Source organism: Ammospiza nelsoni, chromosome 6 (assembly GCF_027579445.1).
Source record: "Ammospiza nelsoni isolate bAmmNel1 chromosome 6, bAmmNel1.pri, whole genome shotgun sequence".
NCBI classification, from domain to species: Eukaryota; Metazoa; Chordata; class Aves; order Passeriformes; family Passerellidae; genus Ammospiza; species Ammospiza nelsoni.
In genome coordinates this window covers 37970629-37995211 of record NC_080638.1, presented here as the reverse complement: position 1 = coordinate 37995211, position 24583 = coordinate 37970629, and the positions used below count along the sequence as shown (strand labels likewise).

The following is a 24583-nucleotide window of genomic DNA, read 5'->3' as shown; positions in this document are numbered from 1 at the left end:
ATTGTTATTTTAAATAGCAAAGAAGCATCTGGCAAGAAATAACAGGAAATGAAGAAGCCTTTCATTAGGAGTTATCTGCACACAGTTTCTGAATGTTTACATACTTCTTGTGCTCAGCAAACCTTTTGGTTACACAATAAATCATGCTTAAATCCAAATACACAACCTTCTAAGTTAAAGAAAATACAGTGATCAAATGAAAGTTGTCTGTATTTACATTAGGAGACAATTCCTGAGAAACCCACTGCAGTCATTCACTGTACTTAAGGACAGATAGCTGGTGCTGAGGTCTGACTGATGGGGACTGAAGTGACCAGGGTTACAGTTCCTCTGCCATCAGCTTCCTGTGTCAGTCAGCCGCTTTGCATTGAAGTGCTTCAAGTGAACATGCACAATATTTCTGTCTTCCTACCTTTCATCCTGTAATGAGCAATTTCTGTCTCTAATATCTGCTCCCAACATGAAGCCATAATCGTGGCTGGTTACTCTGGATGCTTCAGAAACACCAGTAAGAACATAGCCAAATAAGCCATTTTAATACAGCTCTGAAGGAAATACATAGCTGAGTTTATCAAAGCAGTTTTTTTGAAACCTGCAAAATCCACAGCATAACCTTCAAATTCAAGGAAACGTCCAGAAAAATTGCAGATTTAACTAAAACCCTGTCTTTTCTTTCAGGGATATGATTGATAAGATAAACAATGATGAACTGAACTCAGCCTCAGCAAGTGGAAATAGGCAGTTTTTCTCCTTAATACTCAAAATTATTCACTTTGAGTCACCCTTAGGAATGCAAGAAAACACTGGCCAAACTCACATAACAGACAAGAATCTTGAAACTTGTGATAGGAGTCAGCAACACTTTGCAAATTCCTCCTTCACTGTAAGTGTAGGTGTGCTGCACTGCACAAGAGATGTCACTCCTCTTTTAGTGACTATGTCCCTAAGACTGAAAATATTAATTTTGCCCCGTAAACCTCCTTTTAATGCTGACTCTCCTTGTCGGATTTTCATTAGTTCCTTCAGTCATTCAACTTCAATTTCAATAAGCAACATTAAAAACTGTGACTTTACTGTGGTAATACTACACATGTCATCTGAGCCTTCCATAACTAATAATGGTGGGTGTGAGGGGAAGGTGGAATATATATATAGGCCTGTACGTACATGGGAGAGACCACAGTTCATTAAATACAGGAAAGCATACTCAGAGTTCAGCAACCTATAGCCTCTCTGCTTCTTTGAAAAATCAGCTCTTTGCAAGCACTTTCTGGAAGATGAAAGATTGAAGATCAGTTAATTATGTAATCAGGATATGTAATTTTAGCACAGACCTTCAGACTCCAGCTCTTTGACATAAACCTCAGGTCTGAAGTTGTCCATGAAAAATTATGTCACTTCGCTTTCTTTAGATCCTCATATTTAGTTGACATTTAGAGATGTAGTACATAGGCAGAAGCTCCCTAAAACTCAAGTAATTTTTATACATATTTTTATAATGTTCATACAGGGCAGAATAAAATGAAGCAGGGAGAATAAAATGAAGCAGGGTAATGAAAAAGGTAAGGCCTGATAACTGGTTCAAGAGCATTCAAACACAACATGTGGTGTAACAGCTTTATTGTGACTTCTCACTTGATTTGACAACATCTGATAATTCCAATGAACCAAAACAGATCATACTTAATATCTTATCTTCCACTAGTCAAATCAGTATTAGCCAAGCCCATCCTAGAACACACGATTTTCTTGCATGCCATTCTCTTCAAAGGACATTGAACCAAACAGCTTTAGAAAGAAATTTGGAAAATTTCTCATTAAAACAAAAGGAAAATTCAGTGAAGCACCAACTTGAACACAATTTATATTGAAAAATAATCCAACATTTTACATCATTTCAGCAACCCAAACAAAATCAAAACAAAATGTTCTGTATGTTATTCCTCTGTTTTCTTTCTGGCAGCAAATTATAAATGTTACAATGCTTTCATTTTGATGCGAATATGCTTAAATAATAGTTAGTAATAAGGAATTCATCAAAGTGTTTCTTTTGTTAAGCCATCCTGTACATTAAAAAAGGGAAAGCATTCACTTCAACTTTCTGTGGCATTTTTTTAATTAGGAAAACACTAGCTATGAAAAAACTTCCTTTCTTAAGAAAGAGTAGAAGTGACCTTCACACAGGTAAACAAGAAAACATCTTTTTTTCCTTACAGTTTATGATAAGGAAGCATTTCAAACCATATTCTTTCATCAACTGCCCATTTAAAAATGAATCTCTACATGAATATATTCTAGAGTACTACATTCAGTTACTTAGCAACTTGTGGCATCCGGAGAAAATATCAAGTCAAGGATGTTAGCCTGTTTAATATTTTCTCCTAATTGTGGCTATTCTTAGATTTCTCATTTCTCACACAAGTAACCTAAGATATAAGCTATAAACCTCAGGAAAAACAATGACAGGACAGCCTTCTACTTGTCACAATACTTACAGAGCCCCTCAAATCGCAAAGTAACTAGACAGAAGCATATTTCCACCAAAATTTGAGTTTGCTTCTTAAAAAAAGATCAATAAATTATTTTTGTACACTTCATGAAACTTGAAGCCCCAACAGAGACAGTGCTGAAGAGGACATGTAATGAGGACACACAGTATAACTGAAAGGCATGCACTACTTCCTAAGATATTCTGTTCAGCAATCTGATCTATTCCATACGATTAAACAGATTTAAAACAAATAATTTATTATTATGGCTTCAGCCTAAGGAAATTCTCCCCTTTCTGTATAACCAAGTTCCTGACATAGATGTAAGGTGGAATCTAAGCCTTTTAATGAGAATTTATTAAATTCAAGTGATTTTTGAATGTGAACCTACTGCTGCATATGGAATTTTTTTTTTACATTTTGGAAAAAGAAAAATCTACTGGTATTTTTCATGTAGAGACTCACAGGTACATGGACTTTTCTGAACATTTCAGCTCCTTTGTGTGCATCCAATAAAGCCACGTCTTGTGGAGTGGAGACAATCACAGCTCCTGGGTTAAAGAAAAAATGAAATCCCATTAAAATGTATTTTATTAATTATTCCACTAAATATTTTAAATATTTAGTACATGCTGCTAAATTCACAGTAGTCACATGGTTATATGTTTTTAAGGAAGAAAATTATGCCTTTTTTTTTATTATACAATGATCAAAATAACTGAGATATGATATCAAGTGATAAAAGTATTTTAGATACTTTCATCATAACTTTTTCTATGTAGAAACCATTTATACTTTCTAAATGAGAAAAATTATCTAGTATCATACAACCATCCACATGCTGACAGATTGCAGAGGTGGTACTCTGGGAATTTCTACACAGTAACAATCCCATGCCATAATTATATTTGAAAGTTTTTAATTTAACAATAAGCCTTGCTCTAAAACCAGGAGGCAGCTGCTTGTAATCAGATTGTTGTATTCCACACCTGCTACACTTCCTTGAACCATGCCACACTAGACACTAGTGCATTTGTGTAAGTGATATCACAAAGGAAGAGGCCAATAGATGCACACTTGCACTAGGTTTGAATAAAGTGTTGCTCACTGTTCAAATGTGGCTCCAGGTTACCTGATAATTAGTACTCCTGAGAGTTATTAAGCACACAAAACAGCCAGAGCTCCTTTTCTAAGTTACATTCTAAAGTAAAGTAAGCCTACAGGTTACTGTCCCATGCTGTTATTACTTCTTGATTAATATAGCATGAAAAACCAACACACACATCGGAATATTCTATATGACTTCACAAAGAGCATCTTTTTCTAATTGCTCAGTGGTTTCAAATGTTCTTTCCTCAAAATTTGCAAGAAAAAACTGTTCACACTTGTCCCTACTTTATAAAAATGTAACGTACAAGGGAGCATTACTGGTCAATTGATTAGCTTTGGTTTCACATTGACCATCTAGTGTCAGAAGTCTCTAATACAAGAAGATTTCTGTAGAGTCACATTATGCCAACTATGCACAGGAAATTTATGTCAAACTTCACACTAACAGCAATTACAACAGAGAACTCAAGATGCTTGGGACAGCTTCCTGCGGGGGCTGCAGCTCCCGGTCCTCTGTGTACATGGCAAAGGAAGAGGTGGGTTGATTTCAGAGGCACGCAATCCTGGCACCACAGGCAAGGACCAGAGCACCAGAAGCCCTGGCACTGTGAGAGCACTCGTGGCTCTGGCAGCTCTGGGACAGGAGCCCTGCCCCTGCAGCATCCTCCTGCTGCCGGGAGGGATCCTGCCTGCTGACTGCCAGCCGTTTCCAAACACCGCCTGACAGCGTGTTTGAATGTTTTCAGCCAGCATTCTTAACCTCTAATTTGTGAAAGAAAAATACAGTCTGGCACCTCACTCCTGAAAAGCTGCCAATCTCTGCCTTACACAGTATTATACACAAGTCCAAAAAGTGAATGGCACATGTAATGTACCAGGCAAATGCAATTTCCCTATTTGTTCAAACTCTGGCATCCAAATAATTTGCTGATATTCCCAAACCAGCCTGTGTCCAATGGCATCACAAAGAATAATGTGCAAGCTTTTCAGTTACACTGAAATCACCTTAGCTCCTCATTTCACCAAACACAGGGTTACTTTACAAGCAGCACTGAAATGTAGGGTCAATTCCACAAAATGAATGCACCTAATTCCACAAAATGAATGCACCTTTCCCTAAAAGCACAGGCCACAAGTAAATAATTGAGACTCAGTGTCCTTGAGATTTCTGCATATTTATAAAACAAAAATCTTTCAATACTTGACAAAAATGCTCATTACTGCTTTGTTTCCAAGCAAAATTAGAAATGTGTCTTGTGTGTATACACACTTTTATTCACACTCTTCTCTGAAGATGCTGGCTCAGCATTCCCTGGATCTTCACAGAACCTAATATGCAGTCAAGGAGACTGGAGTCTACATTTTCTGTTCATTATTAATTGTTCTAAGAATCTAATAATTGGCATGGCATGAAGGACAGACTATGCACAACAAAAACACCCACAAGAACCACAAGTAGCTTAACAGAGAGATATATTTTACTAACAAATTCTCATCCAAAGGGAAAAAAACCAAAAATGCCAAAACAACCCAATGGTACAGTTTGGGCTGCCACAAGCACCAACTGTCTGCACAAAAAACTTGTGGCTCCTGAAATACATGAATTAAAATTATGCTTGTGGACAATTTCCATGGCTTCTTCCATAGAAAGAAAGCCAATGTGCTCAAGAAGCTGCTGTTGAGGGTGCTGAGATTTTTATCTCCTATTTTCCTTTTTACTCTGAGCTAGTTACAGGCAAAATTTATTCACAGCCAGCTTGTACTGATTTACACCAACATGCTATAAAGCAAGTGTCTTCTCTCTTTCTTTGGTACATCTGCTAGTCCAACAAACCCAACCTGAAGTTCAAGAATTCAAATTATTTGCAGCATTATTTCCCTTACTAGCAACCAAATATGGCAAATGAGACTTTTCACAGTGCTCCCCTCCCTGAATAAGTTTGCATACGTTTAATTCAGAAAATTATTCAAATGATAAGCAAGAAAAGGACGCAGCCTACACTTTCCTTGCTATCTTGACTCTACACAGTTAATGGGAATATCGAGCAGTAAAGAGTTATTTTGATCAATAAAGTAACAAAATATGATGGAATTCATGCACACAGTATGTCTCTTGAAGCAATACGTGCAATGTTTACAAAAGTGTCTGAATGAGACAAACTGAGGCTGACAAATCGAACAGTGAAGCTGCAGAAACTATAATACTGATCACACTGCACACTGGAACATGCTAAAAATTCTGTGTTTGCAGCTGTGTGCAGAAAAATAATTTCTGTGCCTTGAGCATACTAAGGATATCTAAGTAGAGTACATTTATGTTTAACTGACTTATCTACTTACTCACGTGTTCCATTTATTTTTTACTTTTTATGTATTTCCTTTGACAAAAAGCTGATACATGTTCACCAAATGACACAATGTGTGAACAGATCAGGCTGGAAGGCACCACTGCAGATCACCCAGTCCAATCTCCCTGCTCAAGCAGTGTCCTTTAGAGTATGTTACTAAGCATTCTGTCCAGATGACTTTTGAGTACTTTCTGTGATGGAGGCTCCACAACCTCCCTGGGCAGCCTGCTTCAGGGTTTAATCACCTGCACATTAAAGAAGTTCCTACTTATGTTCAGGTGGAATTTCCTGAACATCAGTTTCTGCCCACTGCCTCTCTTCTACTGCTCAGTACCAGCAAGAAGAGCCCAGATCCTTCTTGACACTCTCCCTTCAGATACCTATATACATTGATAAGATCCCCTCTCAGTTTTCTCCAGGCTAAACAGCCCCTGACCTTTTCAAGTGACATGCTGCCATCTCCTCCTCTTTGCCCTTTGCTGGTCTACCTACAGGAGCTCCATGACTCTTTTGTACTGAGGGATCCAGAACTGGACTCAGCATCCCAGAGGAGATTGCATTAGTAAAAATTATGTTAACTGTATTTTTAATCCTTAGGACACATTAGAGACAGAACTAACAATACCCTGTACCATTGATGTTTGCCTTTCTGTTTCAACCCCACGTCCTTAATCCTCAGTAAAAGAAAGATGCGCCTACACAGCACATTGGTACCTTTCTGGTGGACTGGTGCTCAGCAAATTACAAGCATTTAAACAATCTATCATTTCTGGGTATAGAAAATATCACCTATACAAAGCATAAGGTGAAATGTCACCAAATCTTAGTTATTAGTCAATTTGTACCCAAGCAAAAAACATGGATCTCTAAAAAGCAGCTCATCAGCTGCAGAGTAGAAGGTCTCCCTTAGGATGAAAAGGATGCCCCTAATATATTCTTTTTCCCCTCCAGTGTCTTCACAGATAGATTTCAGAATGAAGCTATGTGTCTCTCATCCAAGATTAAGGATCCCACCACACACACCTATTAGACCATGTCCTATATCAGCCTCTTAGCAAACAGTGTCGCCTCAAAAGCTGTGAAGTATAACTGACCAGACAGACTGACAGAGTTCTGGAGGACAAAGACACAGAATAATCGTATCTGCTGCCTGACAGCCACTGAACACTCTTAGCAAGGAACCACATTCAGGCCTCAGTAAAGCTGTAGATGGCCTGATCTGATCACATCACTCGTGCACTTCTTGCAGCTTGTGCTACCTTTTCCACTGCATTAAATTCAAACTTTTAGATGATGTCTTCCAGTCATAAATAGCCTGGTTAACCTGACTCTTCTCTACCATACATCTCTTCAGAGCCCCTCTGACCTTCTGTTAAATTTGCCTGCAATTACAGATACATCTTTGCACTTAAAGATGCAGAAAAAATCTTGCAAGAACAAAGACTTCTGTCTTTGCTGTAATTTCAACTGGCAACAATTAGAGATAAACTAACATTAGAAAATGGTTCATCTCCTAGGATAAACCTTACAAAGAAGTTTCTTCAGCTTTTGCATGTGGCATCTTATTACAAACAGCAACTTAAAAAAGCCACAAGTGTGATTTTGCATTACAGGATCCTCACTTCAACCTCGTAATATAGCTCAGAACTGTCCCAAAGGCTAGATCCTGGCTGCATCACACCTCCAGCCTGCTTGCTACCTTCTTCTTGGAGCAGTCATTGAACAACTGCTCACACAGGGGACTTTTCCAAACATCCTCTTTTGCCCAAGAACTAAGCAGGTAATAAAAGATCCGGACACTACCAACTTGCCCACATGAAAAAAGAACAGAAATCTTACACCAATATTCTTCCTCCTGGTCAGTGGAACTGTTAGTGGCATAAAGCTGTCACCCTAAAGCTAAACTGCCCTCATCTATACTGATTAGTAAGTATTATATCATCCACTTCACACCAGATCACATGGGGAAAGGTGTGGAAGGACAACTCTCACTGTGGTAAAATGTTTGGTTTTGGTAATGGCAAACGTGTCACACTAATGCAATTTACAATAAAGTATTTATTTAGTGAAGTGAAAACACTGAAAATATTCATAATCTGTGAACAAGCACTATTTGCAAAGTACAGGTCTAAAGCAAAAAGCTAATTCCTCACAGACACTGCCACTTTGCACTCTTTCTTGGCTATCTGAATTAGCATTTTTCTGCTAAACTCCATTCCACCTCCTGCTTTCAAGGGCATTTGCCAATCATGTCTAGATTATTATGAGAATTGTACTAAGCAAGAGTAAAGTCCAAATAGTCTCTCTGATAAATGAATATTATTTTTTCTTTAAATGAGAGGTCCCAAACCGAAGAGGAGAACTGGGTAAATTGTCTTTTTCTACTGCAGAAAAAGACAACAGTGAGATTACTTCAAAATCAGCTCCCCAAACCATTCTGTTGTTTACTTTTTTCCCCTTGAGGTGGGGATGGTAAGAAGCAGATTTGAACATTTACTTTTTTTCAGAAGAAATAGCTAGAGGAGAAAATACAGTACTATTATCCATATGGATTTCTCTCACCTTTAGCAACTGTCAGCTGAACACCAGGCTAGTTTACTCTTCCTATTCAGACTAACTGGTCTAAAAACTAATAAGGCAATTGCAGTTGATCTAGTACTTAGCGTACAGTTAGCCACTGTTGCCAGAGCTCAGAAAGCTCAGTTTGCAAAGCCTCTATTCTTCACAATTTTTTCCTGAATACCAGGAAACTATTCTTCAGAAACAATAAAATTTAAAGAACTTGCACTGAATACACTATCAATTCAGCTTCAACAGGCAATGTGTGTTAAATCAAACTCCATGAGCCAAGAATGAAATTTAAATTTATATTGAAAGAGTGTGAGGCATTAATGTGTAAACTCATACTATATTTTGGCCTCTAAATTAAGTTTACAGAGTCTACTGAGTCTGACAGTTCATAATGAAGCACCAGGAGTGTCCAAAGCTAAAATAACCCTGACAATAATTAGCATTTGTCAATTGCATTTATTTTGACAACAGAAGCAGACTATTTCAACATGCAAATTATATCTGGATAAATACAAAGAACTGTTTGAAAATCCCCACTGGTGCAACTCAGGGGTTTTTTCTGTTTTTCAATCTATCCTAAACCCACTTGCCTTTCTTTTCCTACAGCAATCTAAAACATCAAAATATGGCATGAAATGAAGAGTAAATCTACATCAAAATCTGATATTAAAAATATTTGCCATTCAGAATTAGATCAAGTAAAATTAACTATTACCCAAGAGGCTCCCATAAAACAGCTTCCAAAATTTACTGCAGAAACCAATTATGTACCTTCACCACAGAAGAAAGCAAGCTCAGAAACGGAGGAAAACATTGTATATTACTGCTGAAGCAAAAGGAAAGATCAGATGCTTTGCATCTGTGCTGTGCACCAGAGTAAGAGACGTGCAACAAGGGGTAAACAAACTCTTACCCAAAGAGCAATGACAGAATGCAGATACACTTCTTAAACTGTATGCTACACACAATGTGAACAGCAGCACTGGGCTTTTTTTGATCATTTCTCTTCAGAAAAGACAAGAGAACAGCACCATACCTACTCAGCTTTCAATTTCACATAACTTCAAAAGTCACCCTTATACAAGTCACAATTCTTTTCCATGCTAAATCATGCACAGCTTTATAAAACATCAACAGTATTTTTTTAAAGCTGATTTTAAATTCTCCATTTACTTTTTAAATGTTCGTTTCTGAAGAGACAGTCTACTCATCACCTGCAACTCTCTGTTCTTGTATGTTATTATATATTGAGCCAAGATCTGGTTCTGTTCAGTCCCACACACTGTTATTAAGTAGTTGTGCACAAGACTACACCCTGGTCTGTGTGACACTGCCACAAATATGAGTAAATAATCTGATTTGAAAGTATGGTGGTCACATGACAAAGAATTTAAAAATGCCAAATATCTTCAAGTCGGTGGCATCCCTTTACTTTCTTCTATTCAATGTACATTGAATAGAAATAGGATTTTTAATGTTTAACCAGTAGAGAAAAAAATATGCTTTTTGGTTTTATTTAAAATAATCTATTAAATACTGCTGCCAAAAGAAATCCTATTAATCAGAATTCTTTGAAAATTTATATCTGAAGAAATAGAAATTCCTTTAATAAATATTTCAGCCAAACCTGAAAAAGGCATTCAGGAGATAATTAAGACATACATATTGCTGAAAGATGCAAATATTCATGAAAATTACACCATTTTTAGGATAAGGCAATTAAAAAATGGTACAAACTCTGTGTTATGTTGATTTTAAATATGAGAGGTGACAAAAGTAATTTCCTGTATGACTAACAATGAAAATGCTTCTGCTTTTATAGAACCTGAGAAACAAAATAGTATTTACATTGCTTTCCCTTTGCTTTTCTTGACTAATTGTCTTTCTATTCCTATTAACAACCTTTTCAGAGGTTATTATCACAATGATTATAATATATGCTTTGTACGGGGAAAAAAGCTACTTTCAGAAGGTGGGAAAATTAGGAGCACTGAAATAAAACATAAAGCCTTTTACCTTTCTGTCTCTTTTACAAACAGTCAGTTGAATACTCATTACTGTAATTATTAAAAGACTGCTCAGTAAGATGTGAAATTATTTGTTAGTCTCAGTCAGCTTCCCACTGGGCAGATGTACACTTCTAATGGTTTTCGCTGCTATGGCACCTCAATATCCAAAGAAAAGGGTGATATGACAAGCCTTTAGCAAATGGAACAATTCCAGCATTGACCTGGAGCTGGTTCTGCCAGCTGAGACAGGATGAGTCTCTAGAGCTGTCAAGCTGTCACACTTCACTAACACTGACTTCAGTGAAACGCTAACAAGGAGAGGGCAGCAGACAGCCTAATTTAATGGTCAGCCCCCACAATGCAGCTTCTCCACAAGGCACAAGTGCTTGTGCATGGCTCTGAGACTGCCTCTTGAACAGAGATGCTCTTGCTGCTTCCCACACAGCCCTCCCACACTGAAGGGAGAGAATAATAAACTGCTCTCCCAGTCTTTAAAGAGGCTAATTATCCATCTCCAATAATATTTATTACATTTATGCCTCCTTTAGCTAAATGACCAAACAACTCCACCGAGTTAGTTTCTCAATTTAGCAACTAGGTAATGCAAAGGAAGCACAAGCCTTATCTTTCATAATATCATTAGTTCACACTGTATCTTGATAGCAAACATGATAACATCAGCTAAACCTCTGTTTTTAAAATGTTCAAAAAGCTGGAAAACATGTAAGGATGTTTCTAATTTTGCCAAGCTCAATGCATGCTAAAGAACCCATTTCTGGAAGTTTTGTTCATGCAAAAGATGGAACAAAAAACTAAAGAAGTAAGGAAGCAGAACTCAGTACAGATTAAATAACAATGGACAAGAACAAAGCCATTTTCTCCAGACCGACCCTGGATTTCTATTTGGAAAGCAAACTTGCATCTGAAGAAAGCAGTGGTGTTTATGCAGAAATGGGTACCACATTTTCAAGCTATTATAACATTCCTCATCTACGAGTTTGTTGAAGAATGACTGCAACATGAGCAAAGTTACAGACGACTAAAGAGTAATACACTAAATAAGATGTGTTTCCTTGTAAGGTGACTAAGACTAATAAAACCAAAAGTCACAGTAGTTTCCTTTTCCACCTTCTTTCAAAGGAAATGCACCCACACAAAACTGCTGCCTCAGTCAAGGTTGCCTGAGGCTGACAGTCTCTTATTTAAGAGACTGGAATTATAAGGCTGACTACTGGAATTATAAGACATATCTCGTATTGTTCTTACACCTGTTAAGTATTCCTCTAGTCTCCTTTTGACTCAAGAAAGCTATGGGACCTGTGATGCAGGAAAAGAAACCAGTCCTGTAAAATTAAAACCCAGTATCATTTCACATATCCTAGCAGTGTCTCTCTTATGCTCAGATGTTGCAAAGCTACAGCTTTTCATGCCCCATCTGGGCAAACCTGCCACAAACAAAACATCTTCACCAGGGCTCCTTCTCTCACTCAAAATTCTATAAGTGGCTGGCAATAATATATGTGTGCAGGTTTTGTAAATTTTTTTAGAGGCAAAATTAAAATATTCTACACTGTTTATCCCAAGGAAGCCACAGATTAATAATGAAAGAATCATAATGCAAATACAGTATCTCACATATGCACGAATGCAAATCAAAGAACAACTTTCATGCAAATTAGGTAATGCACTTTAAATTTACTAAACTAAGACACATATGTTGTCTCTGAGGAAAAACAGAGAAATTATTCCACTAACACCATGACTGTTCAAGGCATCTTCAAAGGATAAAGAATAAGAAAACCAGAAAGGAAACAGAGTTGCACACCACCAAATACTTTCTGTACCAAAGTAAAAGACAGAGTGCTTAGAAAATACAAATTGCAAAAACCAACACAATTCTGTACACTGCTCCAAAGATATGATCATCAAGATCTGTAACAGTCTCTTCCACACCTTTGAAAGGAACCAAGCTGAAGAAAATAAAAGCATGCTAAACAATGTGATGGATTCTTTGAAAGAAGAAACAGAAAGCAAGTAACAAGCAAAACAAGAAAGAAGAATAAAGAAGTTATTCAAGCTGTAATACACAAAACACATCCTTCCAGTGAGGGTGAAAAATAGCCACAATAAACAAGAGAGAAAACTCTTCCTAAATCACAAATTCATCAAGCCAGTAAGAACACAGGGAATTACATATCTTATCACTCCTTGTCTGCTGTGTTTGTCTTCATCAAAAGCAGACTGCATTGTTTTTTTAAAACTGCAAGAGTCAACTTCAGCACGGTCAACAAAACCAACTAATGGGAAATACAAATGTAAAGTGATGCTATCACTCCTAATTTTATGAAGCTAGGATTGATGAAAAAAGTAAGCTGAACTGAACAACTGCAGGAACAAAGTGAAGCCATTTCAGAATTCAAACAAAAATCAGACATCAGCAAAATTTACAAGACATACAGGATTAAAGTAATTGCCATCACCTCTCTGTCCCAGAGGACCCAGTGCACCATAACCACTCACATTGCTGAAAGCAGTGCAGAGTTCTGTGGGGAAAGGGCACAACAATTTCTCGAAAATCAAGAGTCTAATGACCATTTCTATGTTAAATCAGGACATTTAGGTGCACTGTAGTAACAGAAATTATCAATAGCCACTGTACCTTAAAGAGCCCCTAATAAAGCCACAACTCTTTAACTGTATAATTTTACTGCCCTTATGTACATTATTCAATTAAATTCTACCTTCGCAAAAACCTCTGCGCCACAGTCATGTTTCACCTCATTGCTTAAAACCCTGGGAGTTAAAGGCCTTCCTGCTTTGCTATTGACACATGCAACCTACTAGGTACTGTATCTAAGAAAATGGGTATGAATCACTCTTTTATTTTATTCTCTTTATTATGTAGTATGTACAGAGAAGGGAATTTTCTACTACAAAACTCAGCAGGTTTTGGCAAGACTGTCTTTCCTTCAAGAGTTACAGCTGACTTCTCCATCTTTTCAAAACCTAGCTTAAAATAAAGCAACACAACTGTAATGATAACATATTAAAAATCACTGATAAAACAATTTCTCAGCATGCTGGAAAGAAAAATAAAAGTAATTTTTGACTGGTGCTTTAAAATAAGATTTTTCTAAAGCTACCGAACCTAATGAATTACAAATCTCTGAAGCAGTCAAGCAATATACATACCTGCAATTGGAATATTCTGTGATACTGACAGCTGTACATCTCCAGTCCCAGGTGGCATGTCAATCACTAAATAGTCCAGTTGACCCCAGTCAACCTAGAAGACAACAATATAAACATATGTGGAGATTTACACATTTTTATTTAGGGCACTTTGTGGTTTACTGCAGTCCTTGTTTCTTGTAATGTAAACAAGTGAACCAAGGACCTCTAAAAGAATAATACTGAGATGACCTCTTAGTCACACCTTCAGCACAGGATCAAGACCTTATTTTCCTGAGACAATCTTTGCTGATGACTCAAAACTATGAGTGCAACTTCATCATTCACTTCATTGGCATAATTATTATTTAATAATTTCCCCCAAAAATATTAGCAATAACTTAAGATATTTACTTTAAGCTCTTTAATCATGGATTAGAAGCAAATGTTAGGTAAAACTCAGGCTAAAAACAAGGGGTTTGTGCAACAAATATCAGTTAGGAGTTATTTCCATTCATTTAAGACTACCTTCCTTCCTTCTTATCACTTGTTCAAACTACAGTTTATTTACTAATACATATTGTGCCTTTTTTTCTGTTTTGTTATTATGAAGTTAGAGCTATCAGTACTGTATTTTTTTCCTAGGCAAAAAAGGGGTTGGGAAAAAGAAAAATAAAGAAACAGAACGCCCCAGATTTGTTAAATTAAAATCACCAGCTATAATTATACAGTGACAACATCCTTAACATTTAAAAATTTAAAAAGTTTAATGGTTGCCAGACATCAAATGAGAGCATCCATTAAAGATTTTAGACTCTTGTTATGAGAATGCTGAGATTGCTCACATTTTTTTACTAGGACAGATTTTCCAGGAAAGGCAAAAAAATCTCCCTAGAGCACAGTGCACCAAGATAATCATTCTGTTAATGAGAACAGAAATTATCCTAGGCCTACTCTACATAATGGAGCATATAGTATAAATATAGTATATAGATAGTAGTATATATAATGGAACTCTCTATACTTTATCTAAACATTTCCCAACAGATATAATGGAATTATATGGTATGTTTCTGATTCATAAAACAGATGCAAGATGCAACTGCATGAGCTGCTTTAAAACAGGAAAATGCCAAACTAGAGCACTGTATTTTACACATTTCCTCAAGTGTCATTTTAACAGCAAAAAACAATGAACACTTTGCCAGTCCCCTAGTTATTGCATAGAATACTAGACCCTGTCAGGGCAATACTCATTCATTTTCATTCAGTTCTTGTATGGATGGTGATCTTCTGGGGAAGTACATCCTACATGAAATCCAGATCACTAACCCACGAGACACTCCAGTGAGAAATGGAATTTTTCAAGGCAGACTAAGGAAGAAGGAACATTTCAGAGCATTTATGAGAGAACAGGAACGGAAAAGCTTAGCTGAAAATTCTAACTTTAGGTGTCTAAATTAGGGACTCTCGGCACCCCTCCCTTTTCTCATTTTCTATACAAAGGCTGCAGGAACACTAAACCATGCCTAAACCAGTCTAGCTAAACAGGAAATGCCATTTCTGTTAACCACAGCAAATGCTGCATTTTTTCACATTTGATACTGATCTATGTCATTTATAGTATCCACATTTTGTCAAAAAAAATTGCATACATCTAGCCACCTAAAATCAATTACCATTTATAATCATATTGAGATGATGTATCTCCAAAGAAAAACTACATATATGTGCAAAAATATACATACTGAAACAATTATGGGTAGAGAAGCCATTTTATCTGAAAAAAAAGTCTGGTTTCAACTCTGGTTTTCCTAACTAATCTTGCTTAGTTATTCACCAGATAAATGCCAGTGCCTATTAATGCCTCCTTGTCCAGTAAAAACTACTTTGCTCACATGCAGGTATGAATTTCAAATTTCTATGTTTCTTAATTAAAAATCAACCATTATAAAGGTGAAAATTTGAAATTAGTAGTTGACAAAATGAACAAAATCACATTCCTTGAAGATTTGCAACTAAACACACAGATCTCCTGTAAGCAACATGCAAAAATCTCAATATGCAAAATCTGGATCTTTCATAATAATCGGAACCTTTTTGAAATGCTAGATAGGCATAAGAAGTTTTCGTTTTTAAAAAGGATTAATGGATTAATTCAAAATACCTCCTCTCCCCCCCCGCCCCATCTTCATGAAGCTTGATTCTGGCATCTTTTGTTAAGTCCATATATACATATAATAAATAATACAATTCCAGTAATCATATTCTCTTTCCTTAAATGCTTCTACAAAGTAGAATCAATAAACTGGTTTTTTGCTTTCTGCCTTGCAGCAAGATGCAGTCTGGAAACACATCTATGAGTGGCATAGCACCACTATCATTCTAACACAGTTTCTAATCACTTTGTCTGCCAAAACCACTTGGTTCTTGGGTATATTCTTGGAAAAAAACTGGATATTTAGTAGTTTTCAGCCATTTCTTCCAGGAGCTCACATTCAAGTCCTTTTAGGTAAAGCACTGCCTCACGGAGTCGTACAAAACAATCCAAATCCCACATTATCAGAGGTAACTGGAAAGGAAAATGCATTCTCCTCCAGCTAAATAAAAGCTGGCTGGTTTTGCATATACTTGCAGGCCCTAAATTTAAGCTGGCTCCTCTTGTGAAAAAAAGTGACTTTCTGGGCTCGACCTAGAGCTCTTCTTTTCAGCCTTCCCAAATGTTTTGCTCCTCCTCCAACCTCTTCAAGCACTAGTATCCTTCATCAAGTTCCATGTGATTGCCCAATGTATCAAGCATTGCAGTTGTGCAACACTACTGGAAGTGACAGCAAACACCAGCAGCTCAAAGCCTTTCCTAGACATTCAGATTTGTGGGGATACACAAAGTTTTGCTCAATAACATACTTTCAAAATTTACCCTGTATTGTAAGGGCACCAGAGCTTTCCACCTCAGACTTTCTTAGTAAGTGACCCCAAAACAGCCAACGTGCCCCTTCTGGATTGTCCTACAAATAATGATTTCTTAATGAAGTTATAAACCTTTGAAAACTGAAGTTAATAAAGGAGTCTTAAGCACATGGTGAATCTCACGGTAAATCTCATTGCTAGGCAACAGGAAAAATACCCTGTTAACACATAGTGTAATTAAATTATAACACTTTATTTAATTTATGGCAGTGTAAACATCTTATTTCACATATTTTGTTCAAATTCATGGATTGAAAAGAAAAAGAAATGAGCTACCTATCAAATAAAGTGTAGTCTGTTTTATTGCTTAGAAACTTGATCACAGAAAAATGGAGAAGCTACACCATTCCAGCACAAGTGGAGAGGACATCTTGCCACTGAGCAGAGTAGGTGGCAGACAGGATTTTGTGCCTGTCAAGTTCAAAAGTTCAGAAAAATCCACAGCAAAGATGCCAAGGTCCCTAAGTACTAAATATATAAGAGCACCACCCTCCACAAACCTCTCTGAGGCATGCTATTGCTGGTGATGCTGAACTGGTGAAAATGGGGTGGCAAACTAGATTGGAAAACCATTTCTAATCAAAACCAACCATGTTTTTTATTTTGAATGCATTCAAGTAATTATCCTCAAAGTTTCATTTTCCTCTTTTTCATTTGTAATTCAGGACAAGAAGGGAGAACTGCACCAAAATAATATAGCCAAAATTTCTGGAAAGAACTGATCTAGTCTATTTGCCTGGTAGTGAGTAGTAGTGTCTAGACATATAGATTTGCTCAGACTTGTACTGGGGAATGCTGCATGTAACCCCATTTCTCACTGTGGGCTTCCTCTTATTTTCTTCTATTCTGCAAGGATTGGATGTCATTCAGTTGCTCCTCCATTACCCTCCCACAGGAATACAGCAGTATGAAAATCTTTTTATTAAACACATTATTGAATGTAATTTGGACAATTTGTTATGGAAGTGTACACTTTATTTAACAGAAGAAGAAATTATGAGTATGTTACTAAACTGCAGCATAGTAGAAAGAAAGAGGAGAAAGACATTTTTAATTAAATTTAGAACTGGAACATAAAATCAGGAGTGGCTGTTTGAAATCTACTTTTGCCATTAATTCAACATTATTAAAATGGAACAAATAATCGGGCTGTGCTATAAAACACTACTTTGAATGCAATTCCTGTTTATATGCAACAATTTACCAATTCGGGACCACTGTCATCATGTTCTCAATGAGTTCCAAGAAGTATGTGTGTATGCAAATGCGGTTTCACACAGGAAAATGAGCTCAGATTAACAGCACATTACAGTAGATGAGTTCCCTTTGCAAGCAATAGGCAGATAGGGCTACAAAAGCCTGCCTTGTAGCATCTGAAATCTGTCAGCACCTTTGCATGTATAGAGGTGTTAATGTCTTTGCCCCTCTAATGTATACAGTGTGTAAAACATTTCAAAGCATAGAAATGTAATTGCGTTTTCCTTAAGCACAGCATACATCTTTTTTTAAAAAGGTTTAACTTGACATTTATTGTTAAGCAAAGTAATTAAGTGCCATGTGCTTCTGTGTATTTTCCCTTGCTCAGAAACCCCAGGAATGCTTCTATGTAAATTACTTTAATCAATCATTCTGTTTATGTGACAATCCATAATCAAAATACCAGATATGCATTTTGAGTAGGGGTTCTAAATAGCAAGTTAAACCCAAGGTAGAACACAGAGATATAGATGACATTTCTGCTGAGGAATGAAGCCTCTGTGCATGAGGCAGAGATGGTAAAGCATTAGAACAGAAGAGGGATTGCTACTTATGACTTTGAAGTAATCCTCATGTTTGGTTGTTTGCTAAATAACAGAAGATATTATTTATTTGTTCTTATTAAGAGGAATACATGCAGAGTTACAATCAAGAGTTATGCAGGTGCAGACTTGGCAGCAGCCAGCCAAACTGAACACCAGTATCAGAAAAACAGCACGAGCTACACTGCAGGCAGCTTAAGTTCTATTCCTGCCAGATCCACTCTCCTCTCCTCACACTACTTTGTGTGTATGTTAATGATTTAATACAGGCAAACAGCTGAGCAAAGTAAAGGTGAGAAATTGTGCTCCTACGTGAAGATTTATATACCTATTCACATGTACTTAAGTGTTAAGATAAAACCTGCATTTAAAATAAAAAAACATGTATTTTAACATAAAACAATTCCTTGAAATTAATATGGTAACATGATAATATTATAAAATAATTCCTTGAAAAATTACTTACATAATGCCCCTTACACACACACAAACATTAGGAACAAGTAAATAGTTTCACAGTGTAAGCAAACAGATAATCTAGGAACAGCATAATGAAACATGGCATTTTAATCTACTTTTTTAATGTACTTTCAGAAGTATCTGATAAAGAAAGGAGACATTCCCCAGACATAATCCAGAAGATTTTTAGCCCCTACAGAAACTTTCTCTTTGGTAGTATCACAACAGGATATGCCACAGTGCTTAACATAACTGGACACTTTCTGAACAAACACAACTGCCCCTTTGACTTGTCCTCTGATGCTCAACCAATCCCAAAGCCTTGCAATGTGACACTATGAAAAACAGATGCACTACAACAGCTCAAATTCCCTCTAAGGTATTTATGAGCAGTCTGCTGTGCCAAGTTCAGAGAGAAACTGAGGTGAACCGTAAGAACAGTTTGCTACAAAGACATCCAAGGAGAAGGAAATTGGCCTAGTCTCTATATAGGTTAAGAGTAACTTTTAGAAGTAAGTATCTAGGAAGAATGCCTGAGTGTTGTTCAATTCAACAACCAGAACAGAAAATGGTCTCCTCCTCTTCCTCTCTGTTGGCTTTTAATAATGTTAAGAGTGAAGGTAAACACAGTAACCTGAAGTATTCTGTCACCTTCATTTGTATAACCAACAAAACGAAACACCTGCCAGAAAGCAAAAACAAAGAGGTTATTCTCTGTAGGGTGTTCCAGGAGACAGGAAGGCACTCAACACCAACTTTCTTCAGGAAGCCCAGTCAACATTACATCAGCTGGAAGGGAAGAGGGAACCCAGCTGTGGGGCAGTCTGGAAAACCCACAAGAGCCTGGGGATAATCTCTGAGGGTGACTGACAAGGAATAATTCTGATGAAGACTGTCTCAGCACTACCACATATAAAAGGCTCTTCCTCTAGGTTCAAGCTGTTACTACAAAAAGCTTTTGTGAGCTGTGACTGCCATTTCCCAGAGTCTGCTCTTGAAAAGATGACAGTTTGGAAAGCAAACTTCTATTATGCAGTTTTAAGATTGATCATTGGTCTGTTGCTCTCTCTACCCTTGAACAATACATAATTTGCAGAAACTTTTCCTCAGAAACACACCATAGAGTGTTTTCCCCAAGTTCTACAGTACAGAATTGCCTGTAGTTCAGCTGCTAAATAATGATAACAGGAAAAGAAATACAGAATAAACAAGGGTCTATTCCTACATCTTTTTGCAATGAAACTAAGCACAAAAGTTAGGTAAAGGTCAACAAATCAGAAGAAACTGGGCTAGCATCACATCTTCTAATTAAACTAATCACCAGGTTGATACAGCTATGTTAAAAACATCATCTAAACCACAAATTCTCTTTGAGTTTTCCTTACTAATACACAAAGGCAAAATCATTGCTTAGCTATCAAACCCAAAGCCAAATAACACATTTTAAGGCAGTATTATCAGGACCCAACTTAAGCTCATAAAATTTATATAAGGCATCTGAATCAGATTTTCCCTAAAACAACAACAGAAGGAAATATTATAAGTACTGGCAACAAATATCAAAAGGGAGAAGCTTAATAAGCCAACTCCCCATATGTATTTCAGCCTGTACTTCTGTAATGATGTTAAAAGCTGATATATAATTTAAGACTGAATACTTAAAACTGTGCAATGGAAAGCCATGTTCCTAAATTGCTTCATACGTTATTTAACTTCCTTAAGTTGCTTGAGAAGTAAATAGAATTTTCTTCTTAAGTGTCAGTTCATTTTCTGGCATAAGAAAAAAAAGTTATAAATTTCTTACTGGGGTACCAACAGACTACTGTAGGTACCACTTAATGACCATCACTGAAACAATGATTTTAAATCAACACTTAAACTAAAAATCATTCGATTAAAAATGTCAGAAAACTTTCTCAACTACAATGTAAAATGCTTTTCTTGAACAGAAAAGGGAACTTCTACCGAGGCCAGTCTAAGGCCTTCTGAAACAAGATTACTGAAGAAAGTAACATGATAGGTGTTATTCAAGTAAATTAAAATGCTGCTGAAGAAAACCCTCCAGTATTACCATAAATAGTGCAACATAAAAACTAAAATAGAATCAATTAGATGTAGACCACTGAACAGAGGCCAAAAGACAGTAAATCTCAATATAGAACTTAATTTTTTGCCTGGTGAGAAGTTATCAGGTTTTAAAGTGAACTAACCTTGAGTTAAAACATGAATTTTTAATAATAAAATGCTGTTTTCCTTTCTTTTAACAACCTGCTTTTCAAAATATGGATTAAAATTTTCCTCCAAAATTTTTGTACTTAAATTCAAAAGTGTAACTTCAGCAGTCACTGAATTCAAAAAAGTCATCCCTTGCAAATGAAGCCAGTGTTGGAGAGTCTGCGTGAATTATGTCAAAGCACAAAAATCAATACTTCCAACAAGAAGTAACAACAAGGCTGCACAACATATAGAACCTTTCAACTCTACAGGAAGATTGAAGACGATGAAAGAGTGTGAGAAAAGAATGTAAGCAGGAGTATGTATGAGAGTGAGCAGAGCAGATTCATGACCGTGGGACTGTAACTCTGAGGTTGGTGTATGTTCTCTGTCAAAGAAACTGCCTTTAGGTTAGAAAGGTGCAAGAAAAACTGCATATACATTGTCCTTACAAATAGCAGAACACAGAAAGGGCATTAATGACACAGATAAGATGTAAAAACAAAAACAAATTTTAAAACCATACACATTTTGCAGTCACACACATACCACAGCCACAATTTAAAGATGTGCTGAATGTCATATTCCTGGAGTAGTAAGAGCATTTGCTATCAATTAGACAACAGATAATCTATTAAAGTGTGAAATTATAGATTGGCAAAACAATTGCTATGCACACAGAACAATGGTTTTGCATTCACTAGTGTCTTCAGTTATGAATCTGCAACAATATAAAAGTGTTACTTGTATTCTAAACCTAATTAAAATCATTTGCTGCAGGTGCTGATACCATGAGTCTCAGGGACATCCAGAGATTAGTGCCAAGCAATGCAGAGTCTTCCTATTTTTATTCACTTCCTAGCTTTTTCTTTAGCTCCAGTTCTTATTTAATACAGAAAAAAAAATCTAAAAAAAGAAAGCAAAAAGAGAATTTTAAATGGGTGTCCACTTTAGCTCTTACTTTGCCTAGTAAGAGCTGAATTCCAAAGGCAGCATTCTGCTAGGAGAACATAATCTTTCTTTTAAAAGATACTATTGATGGAGCAAAACACAGTAAGAAGTGAAACATCTTCTACAGCTTCATGAATAGTACAGAAAAGCAGTTTTTCCTTTGTTAGGGAGGGGGAGGGGGAAAAAAGCCCCATGACACTAATCTCTGGTACCTTAAGCACAATTACTTTACGTTTGTGTCAATCACTTGGGATGTGAGAAATAATCGCTTTCTACAAAGAATACTGGTACAAAACCTGCTGCTATTCTTGGATATCTACAGTTCTGGGAGCAAAAGAGATATGGGAGGATGGTTTGAGTGAAGGATCAATCTGTCAGCTTCCAACAGACAGAATGCAAGCTGAATTATTAAAAATAAAAGAAACAACTCTGTGCAATGTTTAACATATATTAATTCAATATTAATTTAAAAAATCTGTTTATACAGTTTCACTCAGTTATTTAATAAGTAAAATTAATGTGTAATGCTGAACAATGTGTCAAAGTTCAGTCAATATTCCAAGGTAGCAAGGTTCCACTTCTATTTTGATCAAAAAGATGAAAAAGAATGGCTGAAAAATGGGGAAAAAACATGCTCAAAAAGCAGCTTTGGTGAGCTCCACCTACGCATTCTCCCAAACATCCTGACTGCTCAGGAAAGGAAATAGAAAATCTCCACTGAGCATAAAATTAAAACACAAAGCCAATTTGGGATCCATTAATTATACACACATTAGTGAGAAAGGAGAAAGTCTTACAAGCCCCATGTAGCAGGCAACCTCTAAATGCACCTGCCACTGGCAACAGGGAACTCAACACAAAGCTGAGCACATGTGGCCATTAAAAATAGAAGAATCAAACAAAAAACAAAATCACAAAGCCTGTCATTCTACGGTTATAATAGCAACTGATTAATATCACAATTAGTCATGTGAGACAACCTACCTATGAATGGGAAAATGTCACTTTTTATTTCCCAGGCAGGTGGAATTTAGCTGGATAAAACTGTGTAAGCAAAAATGCAAAAGCCACAGAAGCCACCATGATCCTGTATAAGGCTGGCAGCTAAAGTTTTCACCTAGAAAGCTAAAGCTTCAGGTGAAATGAATCTCCTGCACAGATCTGGTCATGCTCCCCCTGCACACACCTAGTCCTGCCCTCAGGAGTCTTACATCTCTAGCTGTAGTGCAGAGGGTTATGACTGCTGCATGGAATTGCAGGGCATTCTCCAGGGTAGCAGGTAATACAGCCCTAAATGCTCAACTGCTAACGTAACCAAACTTGCACCTCTCACCTCCAGACTTCCAAGGCTGTTACTATGAACAGAGAATAAGCCTGTAAAGTTCAGCTGAAAGAACGATCTTGGCACATAACAGAGGATGCTCAGTTTTGGCTTTAAATTTTCACTCCACACAGCTGTCCAATAAGGTTACATTTAGGTGCTGAAATCCAGGACAGAGACAGAAAGTGAGCCCACAGACCTTTCCTTACAGCCCTCTCATTCAACATCTTCAGCACTGCTTCATTCCACTTAGCAAACCTATTCCCACTGACTTACACCATCAATTTCCACTTATTCCACACCAAGCTCTAAACTTCAGCACTCCAAGATACAGCACCTATTCTACCATGGCACCGCCAAAGAGTCTGAAGGTACCTCCAGGTGGGCAAAGTAATCCCTCAGTACCACTGATAAGTGATGTATTCTCACCACTTCAGGTATGCAGTGACTCCAGGCTAAGCTTTGGTTTAACTTTTCACTCCCGCACACAGGGCATCAGCCTCCTAGGCACAGCACAGCCATGCCCACATCCCTTTTTGCATCTAACCTACAGCAGCTAGAAACAAAGAACAAACCCTCTTATTAGTGGAGAAGAGCAGAGAAAGTAGAAGAGCAGCATTAGGTGTCTCACATTTATTTTTAAAGTTTGCATAAATAATGGAAGTTTTATTTAGAAAAGAAAACAAGCAGTTGCTTCTCTTTCGTTTGCTCCTCTACCACCACTATTCCTGTTCAGCAAACACTTCAAATCATGCTTAAAGATTTCTTTCACTCTTTCCAAGAACGATGCTGGATGCCATTTAGGCACAAAGTTCTAAACGTTGCAGAGAAGCCTTATGCTACTTTGTTTTAAAACCTTGAGGGAAAAAATAAAAAATCTAACCCCAGCACAGCCATTTTGAGACATTATGAGCTCTCAGCCATTTCTTCCTGTCCGGTCAACAAACCCAGCAAAACAGTTGCATGTTTTGCATTTGTTTTGTTTTATGCAAAGGAGAGCAGACACATGCATACCTGTGTAATATGTGTGAAAGATGAGACTACTGGAAGCAGAGCAAAGAAAACACTCTCCCAGCCTGTTCCCACAGCAGCAGTAACTGCACAGTCATAACCATGACAGCTGAGGAACCAGGCCAAGAAATGTTTGCTGTAAATACATTCTCACTCTGCT

At 37.0% G+C, this 24583-nt stretch overlaps 1 protein-coding gene across 5 annotated transcripts in view; it reads right to left on the bottom strand.

Annotated features, from left to right (window-relative positions):
• The window catches only part of NUBPL (NUBP iron-sulfur cluster assembly factor, mitochondrial), a 77503-nt gene that overhangs the window by 16571 nt on the left and 36349 nt on the right, over positions 1-24583 (bottom strand). For all 5 annotated transcript variants that reach the window (XM_059475103.1, XM_059475105.1, XM_059475106.1 and 2 more), the window contains 2 exons: positions 13720-13813; positions 2955-3040 (listed from right to left, as the gene is read on the bottom strand). In XM_059475103.1, coding sequence (XP_059331086.1) covers positions 2955-3040; positions 13720-13813 — 180 coding nt within the window. The remainder of the gene's footprint in view (positions 1-2954; positions 3041-13719; positions 13814-24583) is intronic.